We start from the raw sequence: 20,286 nt of genomic DNA, 5'->3' as shown, positions 1-20,286 counted from the left end.
GGAAGAAATCAGAGGGAGAGAAGCCATGAGAGCTTCTTACCTATAGGAAACTAACTGAGGGTTGCTGGAGGGTAGGTGGGTGGGGGGATGGGGTAATTGGATCACGGGCATTAAGTAGGGCATGTCATGTGATGAGCGCTGGGTGTTACATGCAATTGATAAATAACAGCTCTACATCTGAAACTTTGTACTATATGTTGGCTAATTGAATTTAAATAAAAATAAAAACGTGGACTTTGAAAGAAATACATAATTTCTTGTCTTAAAAAGACTTTTATTATTAGTCCAGATTATTAGCAAGATTTTAAACTATACTAATTATTACCATATATTCTCCTTTAGTGTATAAGATTCTCACAAATTTTGAGTCCTCACTTTCATTCTTTTATTACCTATTGATGATAGCTGTTCTCTTCCAAATCTTCTGTGATATCTGTGTTGCTTAAACTATACTCATTTTCTTGATACATTTCTTGAAATTTTTTATCAGTCTTTCAGAAGACTGTCTACTAAGTTTATTAAGTCTGTCAAATTTTATGATTATTTGTTCCAATGAAATTTGTATCTTAGCTTTGTAGACCTTTGTATCTTAGATTTGTACAACTTAGATTTGTAGACTTTTGTATCTTAGATTTGTAGGCGGCAATCAAGAAATATTTACTGAGCACCAACTATGAACAAAAGCAAAGAGATATTATTACTTGCTGTAAACTCACTTTAAATTATTTCAATCTAACTTGTCTCTACAACTTTATATATGCTATTCTCTACAAATGATAGATGTTCCAAAATGTAAAACACTGGTCTTCTGAGAATTAAAATATATTTTTAGCTAAATGTAACTTATTTTCATCTCAACCAAATATTCTTAGAAGAAAAAAGCCTTTGTTTTCTATTTCTTTAATTATTTTTTCAGTTGTTTAGGAATTCCAGTTTTGTAGGTTCTTTAATATAAAACATTCTGCTCTTAAGTCAGGTTTTAAAAGATGCAGCAAATTCTGTGGCTCACCATTAGTTCTGATAATATAGTATCCACAATTGAGATTACTAAATGATTTTATATATTTTGAATGCTTTTTCTCTGAAATCACTGGGACTCTGTCGTATCTTCCAGTGATACGATTTTTACTTTTATAGGTGGCTACGCACCATTCCTTTCTTTGGCTACCAGAGAAAGTACATTTACTGTTGCCTCTAACACTGAGAAAGCTGTTCCAGGGCCAGGGCACTATAATGTTTCAGAAGCACAGGTAAATTTATAAAATTTATTATATATAATTGTTGGTGTTGATAAAAATTATATTTTCTTCCTCTAATAGGCTAATATGTCATTTATCAGATTTTATTTTCCCTTCATATTATCATTCTTTTAATCTATATTTTGTTATTAGAATGTGAGAAAATAGAAGTGTTTAATGTTGATTGCCTGGTTGAATGTTCTTCATTATTCTATGAATTCTATAAGACATAAACATTGTTTTATAGGCTATAATGGGCAGATAATAGGATGCTGGACAGATAACAAAAAAATAGATTTCTATTACATTTTCCCCCTTGACTTCCAGTTGTCTTCTCTTTCATGTGCATTACATATACACATAATTCTTCTTCCCACATATATAGTTTAAAAAGCACAATTAATTATGTATAATTTTCAAGTATAACTTCCCTGACAGAGCCAAATTCCTCTGAAGGAGCTGCTGCATTCAGAAATGATATTACAGTGTCACTACGAATTAGATCTTTAGATTAAGACCTTTTCTACTTTTGTTTTTTTCACATTCCTCTTCCATTATTCTGCAACCTATAGATTAAATGGTAACTAAATATGACATGAGATATTTTGAAGAAGTGGTTAGTAGTGTGGGCTCTGGAACTAGACTACATTTGAAATCTGTCTCTGTCACTTATTAGCTCAGACAGATTTCAAATGTAGGTAGATTTAATCTTAACTAATCTCTTTGGGCTTTAGTTTCCTCATCTGTAAAAAAGGGGTACTGAGTTTGTAGGCTTTTTCTAAGAGTTAAATATATTAGCAAGCAATTTAGAATAGTGCTTGATTATAGGTAGCATCCAATAACTTTTTATCTACTATTAGTGTTGCCATTTTACAATAGAAAAGAGAAAGAAGGAGGGAAGATGAAAGCAAGGTGTTGTAGGAAGCAAAGAAATGCAAGGGGACCTGTTAGTTTCTGTAACTGATTATGAAGCTGTAGGTGGCTTAATTTTTTCCATTACTCGTTCTGTGTTTCCCATCTCTTTAAAGGAACTTTATCTGATGGAGTTTTCAGCTTGATGTAGTGACTAGAATCTTTAGTTCTAAGGATTGTGAGCTCTTGATTCACAGGCTTCCTTCTCAAACGTTTAAATAAACTTGCTCTTAGCATTTTCACTGGACATTATAGTTCAGGGAGGCTCTGCATGGTGTCTCTGTATTCCATCCCATCGCGGTGCCTGTGGCTGTCATTAGTACTGTTTTTCAGTCTTGGTCAGTGTTAATCACCTTAGCCAATACTCTTCTTATTTTGCTCTCTAGCAACAGAGCCTGGAATGGCCATTTGATGGTCTCAACTTCCAATTCAGTAGAACATTTATGGCTCTTCCCTGGGTTCTTGAAACTTCCAGCATACTAGCGCCTAGAGGGCAAAAAGCAAAAAATAGTAACAGATCATTAGATGTCATCATTAGAAGTGTCACTCCGGCTTCCATTCCGTGGCTCACAGCCGGCATATTATGGGTATATGGGCTTGCTAGTTTTACCAGTAGTTCTTTTAAGACTGTAACATTATTCCAAGAGGAGAATGCAATAAAATACACAATAGGTAGTTTTCAAACTTCTTTAATATGACAAATATCAGGATGTTGGAATATTAATATTGATTTTAGTCAATTCTATATGTAAAATAAAGTGCAATTTAGATCTGATTATATTTTATCCCAAATTGGGTACATTTCTTGAATTTCAAGAATAAGGAATTAGGAAATGTACTTTTTAAATGCAATGGGCGATCTAAGAAAGAGTTCTAGTATTCTCTGTTTTTCTTCTTAAAAATATAAAATGCCAGGAGAAGATTGGTTTCCTTGGTTTAAAAAATGACTCTGACTTACTTATTCTATTGCTGTTTTTTTTTTTTTGTCCATTATTATTTTAAATGGCTGAATTAGGAAATGTGTTTGAAATGTGACATAGTTAGCATACTAGTTCTATAAATAATTAATATACTGGAAAATAAAGAAATAATCTTATTGGAAATAATCTTATTTGAAGTATTTAACAATTTATTTTTATACTTTTTTTTGAAGCATAGATTGAAATATTCCTTTCTGTTAGCAATTACATAGAAAATGTTATTTGGAGACTTCAGATGAAATTTGGAAAGATAGTGTAGTTGTAGTTGTGAGGGCCTGCCTCCACTGTGTATAATTGTTGAAGCTCTTATAAAAACAGAACAGTTGGGAGCTGAAACTGTGTGCCCCAATTTAGTCTTCTCTATTTCTCTGTTTTTGTTATGGTTATTTCACTTTGATTATAGTTGTCACTACTATTGCAAAGTTGAAAGTGACGATGGGAGTATTCATTTTCCTTTCCAGCTCTTGCCCAGTTATGGGCAAATTCATTTTTTCCTTTTTCTCCTCTAGCATATCTGAAGCATGCTAATTTTTTTCAAAAGGAAATTTTCTTAGAAAACAACATAAGGGAATTTAAGAAAATAAAAGAAGCAAAAGAATGGAGTTTACGAAGTGCAAGTTTCTGATCCTCCGATAGATAATTAGCTTATTAGGTCACATACCTTATTCTGTTTGTATTTTTTCCTAGAATGAATTTCACTCCAAAGGGTCAGTTCAAATTTCATTTTTGTTTTCTGGTTCTAATTCTCTTTTAGTTTGTGACCTGTCTGCATGGTGGATACCATTTTGTTCCTTGCTATATAAGATTGATTTTAGATGTGGAGATCTCTTCCTTGGATACAGATAAATAGTTTTTTCATTTTTCCACAATCTAGCCCTAGTAATAGATGTTCAAATTAGGTTTGATTTTTGATCTGATACATTTCACTAGAGCTGAATAATAGGATAATATCGTACATGATAACAGTGCATGGCTTCACCCTTCAGATGAGACTCTGCATCCTGTATTGTTGGGAAGTTGCTGGCAATGTAGTAATTCATCAAATAGCCACAGCGTATAGGCATGACTCAAGAAGTAGGAAGGGTGTTTCTCACAAGTTTTCATATACTTCATTACATCATATACTTCATTACCTCATAATATAATTTTTGGGTATTTATCTGACACATAGTAGTTCCTTTTATAACCTCTTGTTATTATGAAATATGAATTGGTAATTATTAAATATGAATTATTGGAAAAAAAGTCCTGGTTAATTTCAACCAGTTAAAAAAAATCAGATTAATTTTACTGCCTTCTGTTGAAGTTCAATATAAATTCAGATTGCAGTGTGAAATATAAGATCATAAAGACTAGAGTAATGGCTTTCAAAGAATTAAGATTTGAGATGTTCTCTTTTCACATGAGTTTACTTTTTATGTAACTTGCAATGTTAATGTTTTTGCAAAAATCATTAAATTTTGTTACAGATCCAAACTCTTTAAACACAGGGATTATGGTCTGATTAAAACAGTTATCAAAAAAAAAAAAAAAACAGTTATCAAGTAGTGGGTTGGCTACCTAAGAATATAATTTTGACTCATTTTGTAAAAAGAATATCTCTTTTGTGTATTTTTGGAAAGATGAAAGCCGAATAAGAGACAAAGTAGAGATAGGCTCAGTTAAGAGTGATTATGAACATCTAACATATATACCATGAGAAAAGGTCTATTGACAAATCAGGAACTTAAATCTTATCTGATCAATCAATGCCAACCATTATTACTATGAATTATTTTTGAAATGATTACACTATGAGTGTTAATTGAAACTAATAAAATGGAATTTTATCTGAATTCACTGGCTATTAGGCAGTTGATAATTTTCTCATTTCAGAGAATCCAGACATGTGGCATAGAGAGCTGTGGGAGATTCCTCCCAGTCCCTTCTCTGCATTAAACAATGTTTAAAATTAATCTGAGCATAAAACCAAGCTGTTAAAAAATTGAAGAAAAAACCACCAACCAACCAACCAAAAACCCATGCTGTTGCCAGTAAGCCTACATAGGCATCCCTGGAAATGACCAAAAAATAGTTCATGAAAATAATTAATCCTAAGCAAGCTTGGAAGGCTTATATTTTCCCTGCAGTGTGAGTACCACTATTTGTACCTTGTTTCAGAGGTGCATATTCGCTATAGGCCTTAGTGTATACTCTTTATTCTTGCTCTAGAACTTTGGGGATTTCTTTATTTTGATTCCTGTTTTAAAACTGAGTTTTACATTCTCTTTGAGCACTTTGAGTACAGTAAATTTTGGTTTGAGTTCAGAGTTAAAACTGACAACTGTAATTGTCATCCTCTTATTATCCCCTTATACTAGAATGATACCTTCAGTCAAGATACCTTAACTTTCACAGGTTGGATTTTAAAACTCTTTGTTCATATTGATATATAATGCTTGTTAACTAGGTATTAATTATAAAGTGCTTCTTTTAATTATTTCATGTTTTTTTCTCTCTAGTATAATATAAAAGGAGGTCATAGTCTACAAAACCGGGAGAAGCGTTTTAAGAACTTTGGTTCAGAGAGTCCAGGACCAGCAAGCTATGATCAGTTTTATCCTGGAACATTAGATACCGTGAAAAGAAAAGCGCCACAGGTTAAAGAGCATTTTCAGTCACTGTGTCGCTATGTTAAGTTATACTTCTGACATTTCTTTTAGTTAGAATAGAAAAGGTTTTATGTTTTATGTGGTAAATACATTAAAAAACTTTAAAAATTAGTAGGTTTATTGGTATCCATATTTCATAATTAAATGAATATTCAATGTGTATAAACTAATTTTTTTATTTATTAACAACTGACTTCATTTTTGCTTATGATAAACCTATAGTCACTTCCAGTGTCTATGGTGAACAGAAAGGAAAGGAGTTTTTAAAAACCATCTGAGTAGTCTACCTATGTATAGAGAGGAAACTCTGTGATAAATATTATTAATAAAACAGTGAAATTTAAAACATGTTTCCTGAAATAAAAAGCTTAAAATTTAGATGGGAGAGAGATATATAAATTGCTACTAATGCAAGATGAAATATGATAGATGCTAAATAAATAACTATGTAATTAAATACCATAGGAATTTTAAAATTATTATTTTTAAGGGAGAGAGAGAGAGCATGGGGGTGGTGGGCAGAGGGAGAGGGAGAACCTCAAGTGGGCTTTGTGCCCAGCTTGGAACCCGAGGCAGGGCTCAATCTCACGACCTTGAGACTGTAACTTTATAGCCAAAATCAGGAGTCAGATGCTTAACCAACTGAGTTATCTAGGCACCCCAAGACTAGTATATCATGGCAAAGTATACTTTGTAGAGGATTTATAGAGGAGGTTAGCCTTGAGGAATAATGTTGGAATATGCATTTCAGGCATGGAGAACTACGTGAGTGAACAGAGAAGTAGAGTCCATGGAAGACAATAAGGTTATATTGACCCAAAGTAAAAAAAAAAAATGTGTAGGAATCTAGCAAATGATAGGTTTGGAAAGGTATGCTGGTGTTATGTAATGAATAATTATTATACCAAAGGCCTACCCCTTCAAAATACAAATCTAGAAGATTTTGATTGCAGTTTATTTAGAGTGGTTCTCTTTTCTCTTTCCATATCTATTTCACATAGCTTATATTAATTACATTTTAATCAGCTTTGTTTAGGGGACATATTTTAGGGCTCAGTACTCAGATGAATGTCAGGTCAATGACAATGAAGTTAAGGTTAGTAAGCATATTTAAATATCAGCTGTTTTGTGTGTGGGGACAAGTAAATGTTCATTTACTTATGCAGGGGCTTATCAGACTTTTTTTTTAGAAGGACACATTTGTTTTATTAGACATTAATCTTTTATATTAGTGACACTGTATGATATTTTCTGCTGAAAAGTAGTAAATTATCGTTTAAGATGTGTCAATGTTTTTAATGGACACATTAGGAATTTTTCTGCTTGCTTGCTTTCTTGCCTGCCTTCCTTTCTTCCTTCCTTAACTTCCTTCCTTCCTTCCTTCCTTCCTTCCTTCCTTCCTTCCTTCCTTCCTTCCTTCCTTCCTTCCTTCCTTCCTTCCTTTTATAAATAAATCATCAAGATGAAAAGTATAGCATAGGGAATAGAGTCAGTAACATTGTATAACTTTGGGACACCTGGGTGGTTCAGCAGTGGAGTGTCTGCCTTTGGCTCAGGGCATGATCCCAGGATCTGGGATCGAGTCCCACAGTGGGCTCCCTGCTAGGAACCTGCTTCTCCCTCTGCCTAGGTCTCTGCCTCTCTCTCTCTGTGTCTCTCATGAATGAATAAATAAATCTTTAAAACAAACAAACAAAAAACATAGTATAACTTTATATGTTGACAGATGGCAATTGTATAGAATTGTCCAATTATTATGTTGTGCATTTGAAACTAGGATCAGACATGTGCTAGAGACTTTGTATAATAGACCTAATTCTAGGCACTGATAATACATAGAAGACAAATCATTGCTCCTCAGGATCATAATTTTAATAGGGAAATAATGACTATAATTTAATACAAACAGTTGATGCAATGCTATTTTAATTAAACATATGTCATAATAAAATGTCTACTAGTAGCCCAAAGTAATGATATCACAATCAAACTGGATATTGAAGAAGGATTTGTTAAATAGTTAAAAAGAATGGGAAAAACTAGTCCAGGCAGAGAAAACCATGTGAATAAACGCATTGAAGTATTTAATGGCATGTTTGGAAAAGAATAGAGTTCTTTAGTATATTTGGAGTATAGAATCTAAGGGAGGGTAGTAGGAATAGAGGATGGAGAAGGAGATAGGGATATATTTTGAAAAGTCTTGACATCATGCAAATAATTTTCTAAAGTAATAGGAGAAGTCATTCAATACTTCCATTTAACTTGGAAATAAGTCTAATAAGTATCACTGAAACTACTTAATAGTGGTCTCTAATGATAAAAGAAAATTCTGTCAGTGATAGTATGTTTATAACATGTCTACTGGGCATGCATACATTAAACTGTAACATTTATTTATTTATTCAGAAACAACAGAGGATCAATATATTCTGAGGTAGTTTTCCAAATAACTAAATGATTTAAATGCCAGTGTTTCATTTGCTAAATTTTATACTAGTATTTCTACTATCTGTTACTTCTTGTTTTTATTTAAATTATAAACTATTTGATGCTAAAGGAAATTTTGGAAAAGTGATAATCACCTTGAACTTCTGACTCTGTTCATTCTGTTAATTTTTGCATAGCTTTTTTTAGTTTATCATAAAATTGTGTATATATTACTATATATACATATATATACTTTCATATATATTACATACCTATAGTCATAAATTCTATTTTCTATTTCCATTTAGCATTATGTCATAGACATTTTTCTTGCTATCTTGTCAGCATAATTAGGATATTTTTATAGGGCATTAGTAATATGGAGATAAATCAGGAGCTAAGAAGGAATGAGGCCAGGAAGTGTTATAGAAAAATATACAGTTTATTTTTCCCTGGCAGATATTATGGTAGTATAGCACAAGTAACCACTGAACTGGTGATTGATGATGTGGCTGTAGGAGTGACTGCCTGCTGTTAGCATCAGTAGTATTTATTTACTAAACAAGGTAAATAACTGAGCCAGGTGAGAGAGACTCCTTTACTCTTAAGATGGCTTTAATAGTAATATTGTATATTATCTTAATTTATATGATTAAGTGAGACTTGAATTTACTTCTTTAAATTACTTTTATAAAATAAACATTTTTGGTTTATATTATGAAATGCATTAATTCAATATTTAACAATTGCCTTTTAGTAAATTTTAATATTTGGTTCTTTATTCCTTTTCTTGTCTCCAAGTAAATAATATAAAATGTTTTCTTACAGAAAATTTCAAGGGCACCACCTCCAGTTTCCAGAAGTGTTGATGTTCCTTCAATTCCTTCTTGTGGACGGTCATATGGTTATGATATTAATGAGGATGGCGGTATTATAAAACATTTTCCACCTGCTAGTGACAGTACACTAGGTCCAGCATACTATAAACCTCAATTGGTAAGTATAACACATTTCTTATTGACAATTGGAAGATTGTTTACGATTATGCATGTTTTAATTAATGTAATACTAACTGCAATAATAAATAGACTCCCAAATCTCTGTGTCTTAATACAGGTAGTATTCTTTTTTCCCCATTCATGTGGATACTCCTTGTTGATAAGAGGCTTTCCTCTAGGTAGGGATACAGGAACACTTATTCCATTCATGTTACTATCATCCTTGAAGGGCTTCAGTTCATAAATATCCAGTCAGCAGAAGGGGAAAGATGGAGGACTGCTAGTGGGAAGTTTTAGTGGCCAAATCTGGGTGTTAAAGCTCAGTCACATAGATATACTTAAGTGCCAAGGAGGCTGGGAAATGTAGTCTAACTACATCTAGGAAGAAGAGGAAACAGGTTTTACTTACTAGAAGTCTCTGTTACAATGTATAATCCTATGCAATACATAGATATTCTTTTCCTGAATTTGAAAGGGAAAAAGCATTTTTTTAATAAAGAAATTTGAATCTGATAGTGTAAGCATTATTTATTTCATAAATGTTTATTAAAAAAGTTAAGGAGCATCTCTTTTTTTTTTTTGAAAACATTTTCTTTCCTTTTTTAAAGATTTTATTTATTTATTCATGAGAGACACAGAGCGAGAGAAAGAGGCAGAGGCACAGGCTGAGGAAGAAGCAGGCTCCATGCAGGAAGCATGACGTGGGACTCAATCCTGGGTCTTCAGGATCACACCCTGGGCTGAAGGTGGCGCTAAACCGCTGAGCCACCTGGGCTGCCCAAGGAGCATCTCTTTAATTAAAATATCAAGCATATTATAGCAGATCCATCTTGTGCAGGTTTTCAGATTCAAACCTGGCTAAAGCTGAGACAAAATTTCATTTAGCCAATTGAAATGTATGAATTATCCATGAATATGGATAATATGTCTGGTTTTATTTAATTACAAGACTGAAGTACATAGTGCTGTATTTTTATACTTTTATGAGATCTGGAAGAGGAATCCTCATGAGAAAAATGGCCAAAATTAAGCATAGTCTGAAGGAGAAGCTGAAGAGAGACACGGCTTGGGCAAGGAATAGATATTTTCAGATTTGGGTTGACCTTCACTCTCAGTACTCTGTAAGTTTTCATTTGTATAGGTCTCCATCATTGAGCTTAGGTTCAAATATCTTTAGAAACCATTTGGTTTGTGGCTGTCTTGGGGCATTTTGGGGTCTTAGATCCTTTGAATTGTTTAAAGTTAAAAAATATTTTCTGTAATTTATATAATTATGCATAGACTAGTACAAATATAATAACAGATACCCACAAATGCAAACTGGTACAGCCACTATGGAGAAAAGTATGGAGGTTCCTCAAAAAAGATAAAATAGAACCACTGTAATCCAATAATTGCACTACTGGGTATTTACCCCAAAGCTATAAAAACACTAATTAAAAGGGATATATGTACCCCTACTTTTATAGCAGCACTATTTACAATAGTCAAGATATGGAAGCAGCTCAAAGGTCCATTGAAAGATGAGTGGATAATGAAGATGTAGTGTGTATATATATGCAATAGAATATTACTCAGCTATAAAAAAGAATGAAATCTTGCTTAGTGTAACAACATGGATGGATCTAGAGAGTATAATGCTAAGTTAAATAAGTCAGCCAGAGAAAAACAAATACCATATGCTTTCATTAATATGTGGAATTTAAGAAACAAACAAGAAATGAGTAAAGGGAAAAAAAGAGGGAAAGATAACCCAAGAAACACACTTTTGACTATAGAGAACAAACTGGTGGTTACCTAGAGGGGAGCTCAGTAGTGGAATGGGTGAAATAGGCAATGGGAATTAAGGAGTGAATTTGTCATGATGAGCACTGGGTGATGTATGGAATTGTTGAATCACTGTATTGTACACCTAAAACTATACGCTGTGTATTAACTATACTGGAATTAAAAAAAAAATAACTGATATCCATGGACCCACCATCACATATAACTTGGTAAAAATTTGTCACACTTGAATTCACTGTATTTTAACAACTGTTACCTTACCCAATTTCTCTCCCTCCATTCTTTTCCCTTTGCCATAGTAAACATTAAATCTTTATTAGGTACACGAATAACAATATATATTGTAGTATGATTTTAAAATTTTAAGTGAATTCTATCATTTGGTATATAGATTGCTTGCTATTTCACTTAATGTTTTATTTTCTAGATTTGACCATGTAGATATATTAGATCTAATTCATTAATTATTCCTGGTTAGTACTTTTTAAAAAAATAATTTTTAAATTTTGAAATAGTTTCAGACTGATAGAAAAGATGCAAGAATAATAAACTTTTCCATATAACTCAGATTCTGCAGTTAGCGTTTTATCACATTAGCTTTATCATTTTATCTCCCTATATATTTTATAGTTTTTATTAAGGAATTTGAGAGCATATTTCAGACATCATGTCACTTTTACCCTTAAATACTTAAATGTAAATTTCCTAGAGTACAACATGTTCTCTTTTATAATCATAATGCAGTTATCAAAATCAGGAAATTTTCACTGATATAATACTAATATCTAATCTACAGATTTTTTAAAAGATTTTTATTATTTGAGAAAAGAGCAAGAACAAGCACAAGCAGGGGAAGGGGCAGAGGAAGAGGGAGAAACAGACTGAGCAGGGAGCCTAACTCGAGGCACCCTCCAGGATCCCTGGATTATGACCTGAGCCAAAGGCAGATGCTTAACCGACTGAGCCACCCAGGTGTCCCTAATCTACAGATATTTTAAAGAAAGTGCTAATGATCTCAAGGATATCTTTTTTTTTTTTTTAAATAATTTTGTTCTGGAGTGAATCTGGTATTATATTTTGCATTTAGTTGTCATGTCTCTTTGGATTCCTTGAATTTGGAACAGTTTAGTCTTTGTCTTTTGTAACCTTGGCTTTTTGTAGAGTATATCCTAGTTACTTTGTAGAGTATTTCTTAATTTTGGGTTTGTAGAATAGTTCTTAATTTTGGGTTTGTGTATATTTTATCATGACTACAGTATGTTTAGATATTTTGGCAGAAATACTCCAGAAATGACGTATCCTTCTCAGTGTATCACATAAAGAAGCACAGTATGTCTGCCTATCTCATGATAAGTGATGTTAGCTTGAGGTGGTGTTTTCCAGTTTTATCTACTATAAAGTTACTATTTTTAAAAAAATTATGAACATTTTGTGGGGGTTAATTTAAGAATAAGTAGATATCTTTTTCTTCATCAACCTCACTAGTTCAGTATCCTTTCATGATGCTTGATTAAATTTTACTGTGATGTTTATCAAATGGTGGTTTTATGATTCCATCTTTAATATTTATTTGTGTCAAATAAAGAGCTTTCTTTATCTTTCCCATTTCTAACAGCATGGATTCATGAATTCCCCTTTTACTCAAAAAATTATAATTTATTATTCTCATTATTTATTTTAAGGCTTAAATTACCTCAGATTTGATCTTTGGGAGTCCTTTTAAGCTGCTTCTAGTGTCTTTTTGACATGTCCTCATCATTCTTTAAGCATTTCTTTATCTTCTGGCACAGAATGTTCCACGTTCCACAGAATGTTCCACGTTCACCAAATTCTTTTTCCCTGACCCATCCTAGAATCAGACATTTCCTTAAGGAGCCCTACTTCCTTTTAATAAAGAATGGTATTTCAAAACAAGATCAGTATACTGTGTACATGCATTGCTACTGGGATGTCATTGCTTTAGGTTATCAATGGACAGAGTTAGAAATCCATACTTATTTCTTATCTATCTACTAAAAACTTTTGAGTTTCTCCTGACTCCTGACTTTGACAATTATGTTGATGTAAAAGAGAGTATCTTGTTCTTAGGAAATTCTAATCCAGTACCACAGGCTTTTTCTAGTCATTCCTTTTCTATGAGAAACTTATTACTCTGTTATTCTCAATATATATATTTTTTAAATTTTTATTTATTTATGATAGTCACAGAGAGAGAAAGAGAGAGAGGCAGACATAGGCAGAGGGAGAAGCAGGCTCCATGCACCGGAAGCCCGATGTGGGATTCGATCCCGGGTCTCCAGGATCGCGCCCTGGGCCAAAGGCAGGGGCCAAACCGCTGCGCCACCCAGGGATCCCTGTTATTCTCAATATATTTACTTACTTGCTTGCTCCTGTAAAACACTGAAATAATTTCACTGCTAACCCATCACTGCAACAAAAAAAAAAAAAAAAAAAAAATACAGTCTTGACAAAGTACAAAACTCTTACTATAGATGACCTTGAGATTCTATGCAGACAGGAAGTGAAGGCTAAGATAGACTTGTAAACTGTCTGCTTGAACATTGAAGGTGTGCCCTAACACATGCACAGAGTACCTCTGCAAAGGTTGGAGACTTATTGGTTCAAGACATTTAAGGAAATGCCTAGTCCAACCTTTGTCTGACCATTACCTGACCACTCAGCTAACCAGACTGAGACTTCAGTAGACACCTATGACAGAGAATACAGAATCTAGAGATAGTCCAGAAAAATCACTAACCATACCAGTACCAACAAACCCTTAGGTGGTGGTGGGGATTCTGATTTTCAGAATTACCACATTGTATTATCTAAAATGTATAATTTTCAACAAAAGAAATGAGAAATCCAAAGAACAAAAAAATATGGCCCATATGTAGGAAAAGAATCAATAGAAACTGTTCTTGAGGAATCCAGCATGTTGGACTTATTAGACAAAGTTGTTAAATCAGCTATTTAAAATATATTCAAAGAAGTAAAGGAAGTTATGTCTAAAGAACTAAAGGAAAATATAAGAACAGTGTCTCACCAAATAGAATATATCAATAAAAAGTTACAAATTGTAGAAAGAAATAAAGTAGAAATTCTGGGATTGAAAAGTACAGTTATGGAAATGAAAATTTACTAGAGGGATTCAGCAATGGGTTTGAACTGACAGAAGAAAGATTAAGGAAACCTGAGGAACAACTCAATTGGTACTATGCAGTTTGATGAAAGAAAAAAGAATGAAGAAAAATAAACATAGCTTCAGAGACTTTTGGGATATCTTCAAGCATGCCAATATATGCATAAAGGAAATACCAGAAGAAGAGAAGAAAAATAAAGGATCAAAAAGAATGTTTGAAGAAATAACAGCTAAAAACATCTCAAATTTGTTGAAAAACATTGATCTACACATACAAGAAGTTTAATGAATTCAAAGCAGGATAAATGTAAAGAGATGGATACCTAGATACATTACAGTCAAACTGTTGAAAGCCAAAGCCAAAGAGGAATGTGAAAAGGAGCAGAAGCGACAAGGAATTCCCCAATAAGATTACGGTTGGCTTACCAGGAGCTGTGGAGGCCAGAAGCAAATGAGATGATATTTTTAAAGTGCTGAAATAAAAGATTGCTGATCAAGAATTCTCTTCTTTGAAAATAAAGGTGAAATTAAGACATTCCCAGGTAAACAGAAACTGATAGGATTTATCTCTTGTACTTCCCTTAAAACAAATACTAGAGGCAGTCCTTCAGGCTGAAATGAAAGGCCATTAGATAGTGACTCAAATCTATATGAAGAATTAAAGAACAATGATAATGGTAAATACATAAGCCAGTATTATTTTTAGCTTGTAACTCTTCTTTTTGTTTCCTCTTGATTGCTGAAGACAGTAGAAATGATACGTTATGTTAAAGTACAGTTTCTTTTTAAGACCTGATGAACTGCTTCATACCTTAATACTTATGAAGAACCAGGTTATCCCTGGAAATATGGAGAGGAAGGACATTGTAGGTTACAGATAGGTCTCCTTTCTTGGAGAATTCCTGTTTCTTTCTGGGTCTTTAGTTCCTTGAGTATTTTGCTCTGTCCATGCCATACCTGGTTTTCCAGGCCTTGACTATCCCATCATCCCTGGTAATAATGTCAAAATAATTAGTCAAATTCAACAGACAGTACCAATATCTTAGATATTTGAGGAAGATGCTTATAAGAAGAGTGGAGATAAATTATGTAAAAGTTTCAGTGAAATTAATGGAAGTCCTATGGTCTAATATCAGTATATTCTATCCAACGTAAATAAAAGTTACGAGATGGGGAGATGTACTGTAGTGGAGTATACCACCTGGGTTTGTTTCTTAGCTTCATCACTTATAGTCATTTGTCCTTGGCCAGGTTATTTAAGCTCTTTTTCACAGTAGCCCTAGATCTTTGACTTAAACAATTCTCTGATTGCTCTTAAATCTCAAAGTGGTTATTTTGTCTTTAAAATTATATTTTTCATATATACTATTTTGGGGAATAATATATCATCTATTTGAAATCTAGAACCATGCCTCCAAGCTTACCTAGATATACAAAACATTTTTCACATATGAATAAACATTGACATATAAAATTTATTTTCTTATTTTTCCTTCAGAAAGAAAAATACAGATTCCTATAGGTTACTATGAAATTATACTGTAGTAAATGTTCATTTGGATCTTACCTAATTTCTAATAATTCTATATGTATCTTTAGTTGCTTTTTGAGATAATCTTATATATTGGCTCAGTTTTTAGATGGAATATTAATAGAGGATTAGGAAAATAATCCAAGAGATGTGTAATTGTTGTTCTTTCCTGAACTGATGAATAATGTATGCTGGAGATTTTTTTACCTAGTTTAAATAGATAAGCCCTAGCCAATAAATGATAAGTTTAGCCATATTTAATTTGTAAGGAAAAATTCTCTATATAAGTTACTTTGTATAACATTTGAATTAAAAAATTTAGTGTCAAAAAAAAAATTTAGTGTCTCTTTCTCTCTTTTTAAGAAGAACGCAAGTAACCATTAGAAACCTGCTTCTCAGAGGTGGATTTCACAAGCAAAGTTAGTGGTTGGAATTATGACACTGACATTTGCTAATGATAACATGCTGGGAATTACCTGTGTGCTGCCATGCTGGAGAGCAGTCCATTAGTGTTTGAATTGATGCACTTTGGGACTTTTAATTCTTCACAAATTCTATTTCCATGCTTAATTAGGGAAAATACATGGTAGAAAAGTTGCATAGTCCCTTCTTCATACATTTTATTGTCAATGGGAGTGGCAGTTAGTAATTCTTCAAGTTATATTACAACATTCACTTAAAATAATGCAGCTCCATGCTGAGTTTGCTTCAATTAAGTCATATTTTATTTGCTAATGATTTTCCAAGTTGACAATGACCTTGAAGTTGGTATTGTCAACACTTCTTGACATAAAGAGAGTATGATTTAGAGATGAAAGTGCATCAATTTATTTTTCATTTTCTGTCCTGCAATTTTAAGGGGCTTTTAAATTAAATTTCAGATTGAACATTTACCTGAGTAACCTCTGCAGTCAGAGGTTAGTGAATAAGAAGTAGTCAATTCACATGGTTTAGGTGAAAAATAATTTCATGTCTATACAGGAAAAGGATTTTGCTAATGTCTTGAATGGTGTGTGTATATATATTTATGCATAATCTTTCCTTCTACTGTTTATCTTAAGAATTGTAAAACAGTTGAACCACAAAATCACAACAGTGTAAATTAACCTGAAGAAAGCTTCCTAGACAATTCTGCTTGAGGTCTTGAAATGCTGTGTTAAAAGAATTAATATAAAACTTTTACATGTATTTTTTAAGCTATAAAAATGAGATGTAAGAGATGTTTTATCAAAATACTGTCTTAAAATACTGATTTTTTTAAAACAACTGCATGCTATAGTAAATAAACATAGTAGATATACCCCTGCCTGAAATATAACTTGTGTAATATATTTAACATGGTTATATTATAATGGAACAGAGTTCTACATTTGTGTGTTGTACTTATTATGCCTAAAATCTGCGCAATTATGAAATTCCACTTAATTTCTAAATAAAAATAAGATACAACAGAAATGAAGAAATTTTGCTCTTTCCACGAAACTGTATATGTACTTTGAAATTCATGGCTATGAATTTATTCATATGACTGTGGCTATATTAGGTAATTCCATTTGAAAGATGGTCTAGAACACTTATTTTAGCAAAGTGTTTTGTGGCTTGGCATTCTTTCTTTTCCAAAAGCTTTGTAAGGTATAGCAGTCTTTGGAGTTGCCACTGACCCAAAGGAACAGGGTGCTTTTCAGCTACTCTAGTGGATGCTATGGTTTCTTTCAGTATTTGTTTACTACCATCTGCAGCTCTGCTGGACAGTCAGGCTGTCCAGTTTTTCTGTACTGTTCTGCTAGGTGTTATGAAATTTGCCCTTGCACCCCAGATATAAAGCTTTTGGGTGATCTAACTACCTTATTTCCTTTTGTGTTATACTCAGGAGTGCCAAAGGATTGTATATTCTATGTGTTATAGATATTGATGGGATAGCTCTTTCAATTTTTATTCATAGATCTGTTCCTTCTACTACCAAGAAAGATCTGGGCTTGAGAATCCTGTATCAATTAGATAACCTACTTATGATAATATCACCTTACTTTGATTTGTGCTTTATAGAGTTATAGCTTTGTAGTGTGTTAAAGCTGAATATCTATAGTGAAGATAGGAAAATATCTGTTTGCTCTTTGTGTTGTAATTCATTAAAAGGCATCTACATACTAATAATCTAAGTACATTGAGACCACTTATAGTGCTGGAAATATTCCTAGTATAAATAAGGCTTAGTCTTGCTTATTTATATAACAAATTTTTCTCAGGCTTCATTGGATTGTGGGTATTAGGGAGAGTCACAATTTTGTGAATAACTGAAATATAAGTATGTTGTTTCCTGCTATTGATATAGAGGTCTTCTTGTCTTCTGCAAACTTCTTCCCAGGTGTTTCTGGGAGTCCTTAGGGGCTGTCTTGACCATGTTCGTAAACAAGTCTATTTCCACTGAGACAGCTGCTGTTCCACCAGGCACTTTAGTCTCTTACCAGATGGTGCTCTCTGCTGGGCATTTCTACCAATGTACTTGATCACAGCTAAAGTTGCTTGATGAGCTGAAGTGAGGTTGAGGGAATAATGTCTTTCTCTCTTTGTACTACATTGTAATAGAATGATCTAAAAGTAGCACTGAGTTTTGCCTCTGTTCAATGAAAGAGGTCTTTTTAGGTTTTTATCATAGCCTCTTTGTACCCTGCAGGACACAGGCATAAATCGTGGGTACTCTTAGGGGGCAAATTCAGTCCACAGAAAATTTCAGTATTTAGCATTAGCACTTTTTGGACAATAAGATTTTCTTTCTGGATGAGGGTCCTTATGATTAGCTGCTTCCCATAGGATTAGTTTTAACATTCACCTTCTGATTGGTTTGCCCTATCAGTTCACTACACATTTAAAATCATGACAGAATATTACTTAAACATAATTAATAACTCTCTGTTTCTTTACCCTTGGCTCCAATATCCTCTACCACCCCCAAGCAGGGAATAAACAATCCCTTGTTTATCAATCAATACAGGGGAAACCTATAGAGAAACTGCAGTCCAGTTTCTCTATGTGGTTACATCTATAAAAGTAATCAACAAAGATCCCATTTCACTTCATGGAGACATCAGTGTTCTGTCAGAGATTGTGTTGGCCCCTTAATTCTTTAGATGAGGTGGATATAGAAGGGAAAGTTTAGTTTTATTGTATTTGTATTCTGTAACATCTGAGGGCTAGTTGTTAATGGTAAATTCTAGGAAGTAAAAGACATTTCACATGGTAAGGAACTTTAGTGCTCTACTAGATCTTTTTGGATTTTGTTTGGCATCCCAAAACTTTCTGGAGTGGTGTCTCTCTAAATAGAAAGTTTGTCCTCATTAGGGGCCAATGGCAGTGCTTCTAATTTATTTCCAACTGTGCTAGTCAAGAATAGAGTGGATGTTAACATCAAGTAATGGCCCTGGCACAAATCTCCAAGGGTATTAGTAATTTTGAGAATTGCTCCCTACTTACCACCCGAGAGTCCATCCTTATCTCTTGTTTCTATCTCATTGGGGTCATCAATAGACTTCAGAGGAGGTTCTTTTCATGTGTGGTGAGTTCTTTTTCTGATTATGTCTCTCTGCTGAGCTATGTTTTCCAGAAATTCTTTGAAGTTTTGGAATGTGAATGATACCTTCTCTTAGTTTCTAGTACTGATAACTTATGTTTATTTTATACACTATTTTTGAAATTTTTGTAGGAGTTGGGCAGATGTGGGTTATTTTTTTTAAATTTTTTTTTTATTTATGATAGTCACACAGAGAGAGAGAGAGAGAGAGAGGCAGAGACATAGGCAGAGGGAGAAGCAGGCTCCATGCACCGGGAGCCCGACGTGGGATTTGATCCCGGGTCTCCGGGTTCGCGCCCTGGGCCAAAGGCAGGCGCCAAACTGCTGCACCCCCCAGGGATCCCAGATGTGGGTTTGATTCACCATTTTGAACTGGAATTATACTTTATGTTACTAATATTGCTATTTATTTCATTAATAATTATTTATAATGATAATTGAGAGAGGTTGGTTCCACTGTTCTAGAAGAGTAATACTTAAGCACAAGTGACACTGTTTTATGCAATTAAATTACAAGTTTATGTTATGGGGATTTAATTTTTTACATGTATATAAATTGAATTATTAATCCAAGTTTATTTTAAAACAATATTTTTATAAATGTGAATTAAAGAATAAGGTAAGTAGATCACAGTTTACATTTATCAGTTAAAAATGTTTTTAAAGAAATTCTTGAATGATTGCTCAATTTAGAATCTATTAGGTCAAAAAAAGAGAATTTCTATAAGAGAAGTTACTGTTCTTATATTTTACTGTTTTATTAATTTCTAATGAAACCAAATCCTTTAACTTCTTTATAGTGAACTTTTCAGGGTCATGCCTAATTTTGACATTTATTATAATAGATGCAAAAGAAATACTGTTGATTTCTCATGTTGCGAATAATTTCTTTGGCAATAAAGAACTAATCTGGACCTCAAACAAGAAAATGAACTGGGGGTAGCATTTAATTTGTTATATGTTTGTTGCTATTTGAAAACTTTACATGAGTATGTTATAGTTTTAATACCAGGTAATTAGAAATTACTTAATATCTGTTGGTGATAATTTG

General features: G+C 33.1%; 1 protein-coding gene and 1 long non-coding RNA gene across 44 annotated transcripts in view; one reads left to right on the top strand and one right to left on the bottom strand.

Annotated features, from left to right (window-relative positions):
• STPG2 (sperm tail PG-rich repeat containing 2) overlaps positions 1–20,286 on the top strand; it is a 531,130-nt gene that overhangs the window by 9,017 nt on the left and 501,827 nt on the right. For 41 of the 42 annotated variants that reach the window (XR_012023507.1, XR_012023495.1, XR_012023496.1 and 38 more), the window contains exons 2-4: positions 1,138–1,250; positions 5,632–5,769; positions 9,037–9,204. Coding sequence is in view for 22 of the 42 variants with exons in the window: in XM_072810719.1 (XP_072666820.1) it covers positions 1,138–1,250; positions 5,632–5,769; positions 9,037–9,204 (419 nt within the window). In the remaining 20 variants the exon portion in view is untranslated. The remainder of the gene's footprint in view (positions 1–1,137; positions 1,251–5,631; positions 5,770–9,036; positions 9,205–20,286) is intronic. The other variant, XM_072810724.1, reaches the window with a different exon arrangement.
• On the bottom strand, positions 275–12,799 carry LOC140623951 (uncharacterized). 2 transcript variants are annotated; one of them, XR_012023510.1, is made up of 3 exons: positions 12,688–12,799; positions 2,183–2,636; positions 275–671 (listed from the first exon to the last, which is right to left on the bottom strand). It is a non-coding gene; the product is annotated as an uncharacterized lncRNA (long non-coding RNA). The 2 variants fall into 2 exon arrangements; XR_012023509.1 differs by lacking the exon at positions 275–671 and having other exon boundaries at positions 2,061–2,636.

This window comes from Canis lupus, chromosome 33 (genome assembly GCF_048164855.1).
Source record: "Canis lupus baileyi chromosome 33, mCanLup2.hap1, whole genome shotgun sequence".
Classification (NCBI taxonomy): domain Eukaryota; kingdom Metazoa; phylum Chordata; class Mammalia; order Carnivora; family Canidae; genus Canis; species Canis lupus.
This window is presented reverse-complemented; position numbering and strand designations above follow the sequence as displayed.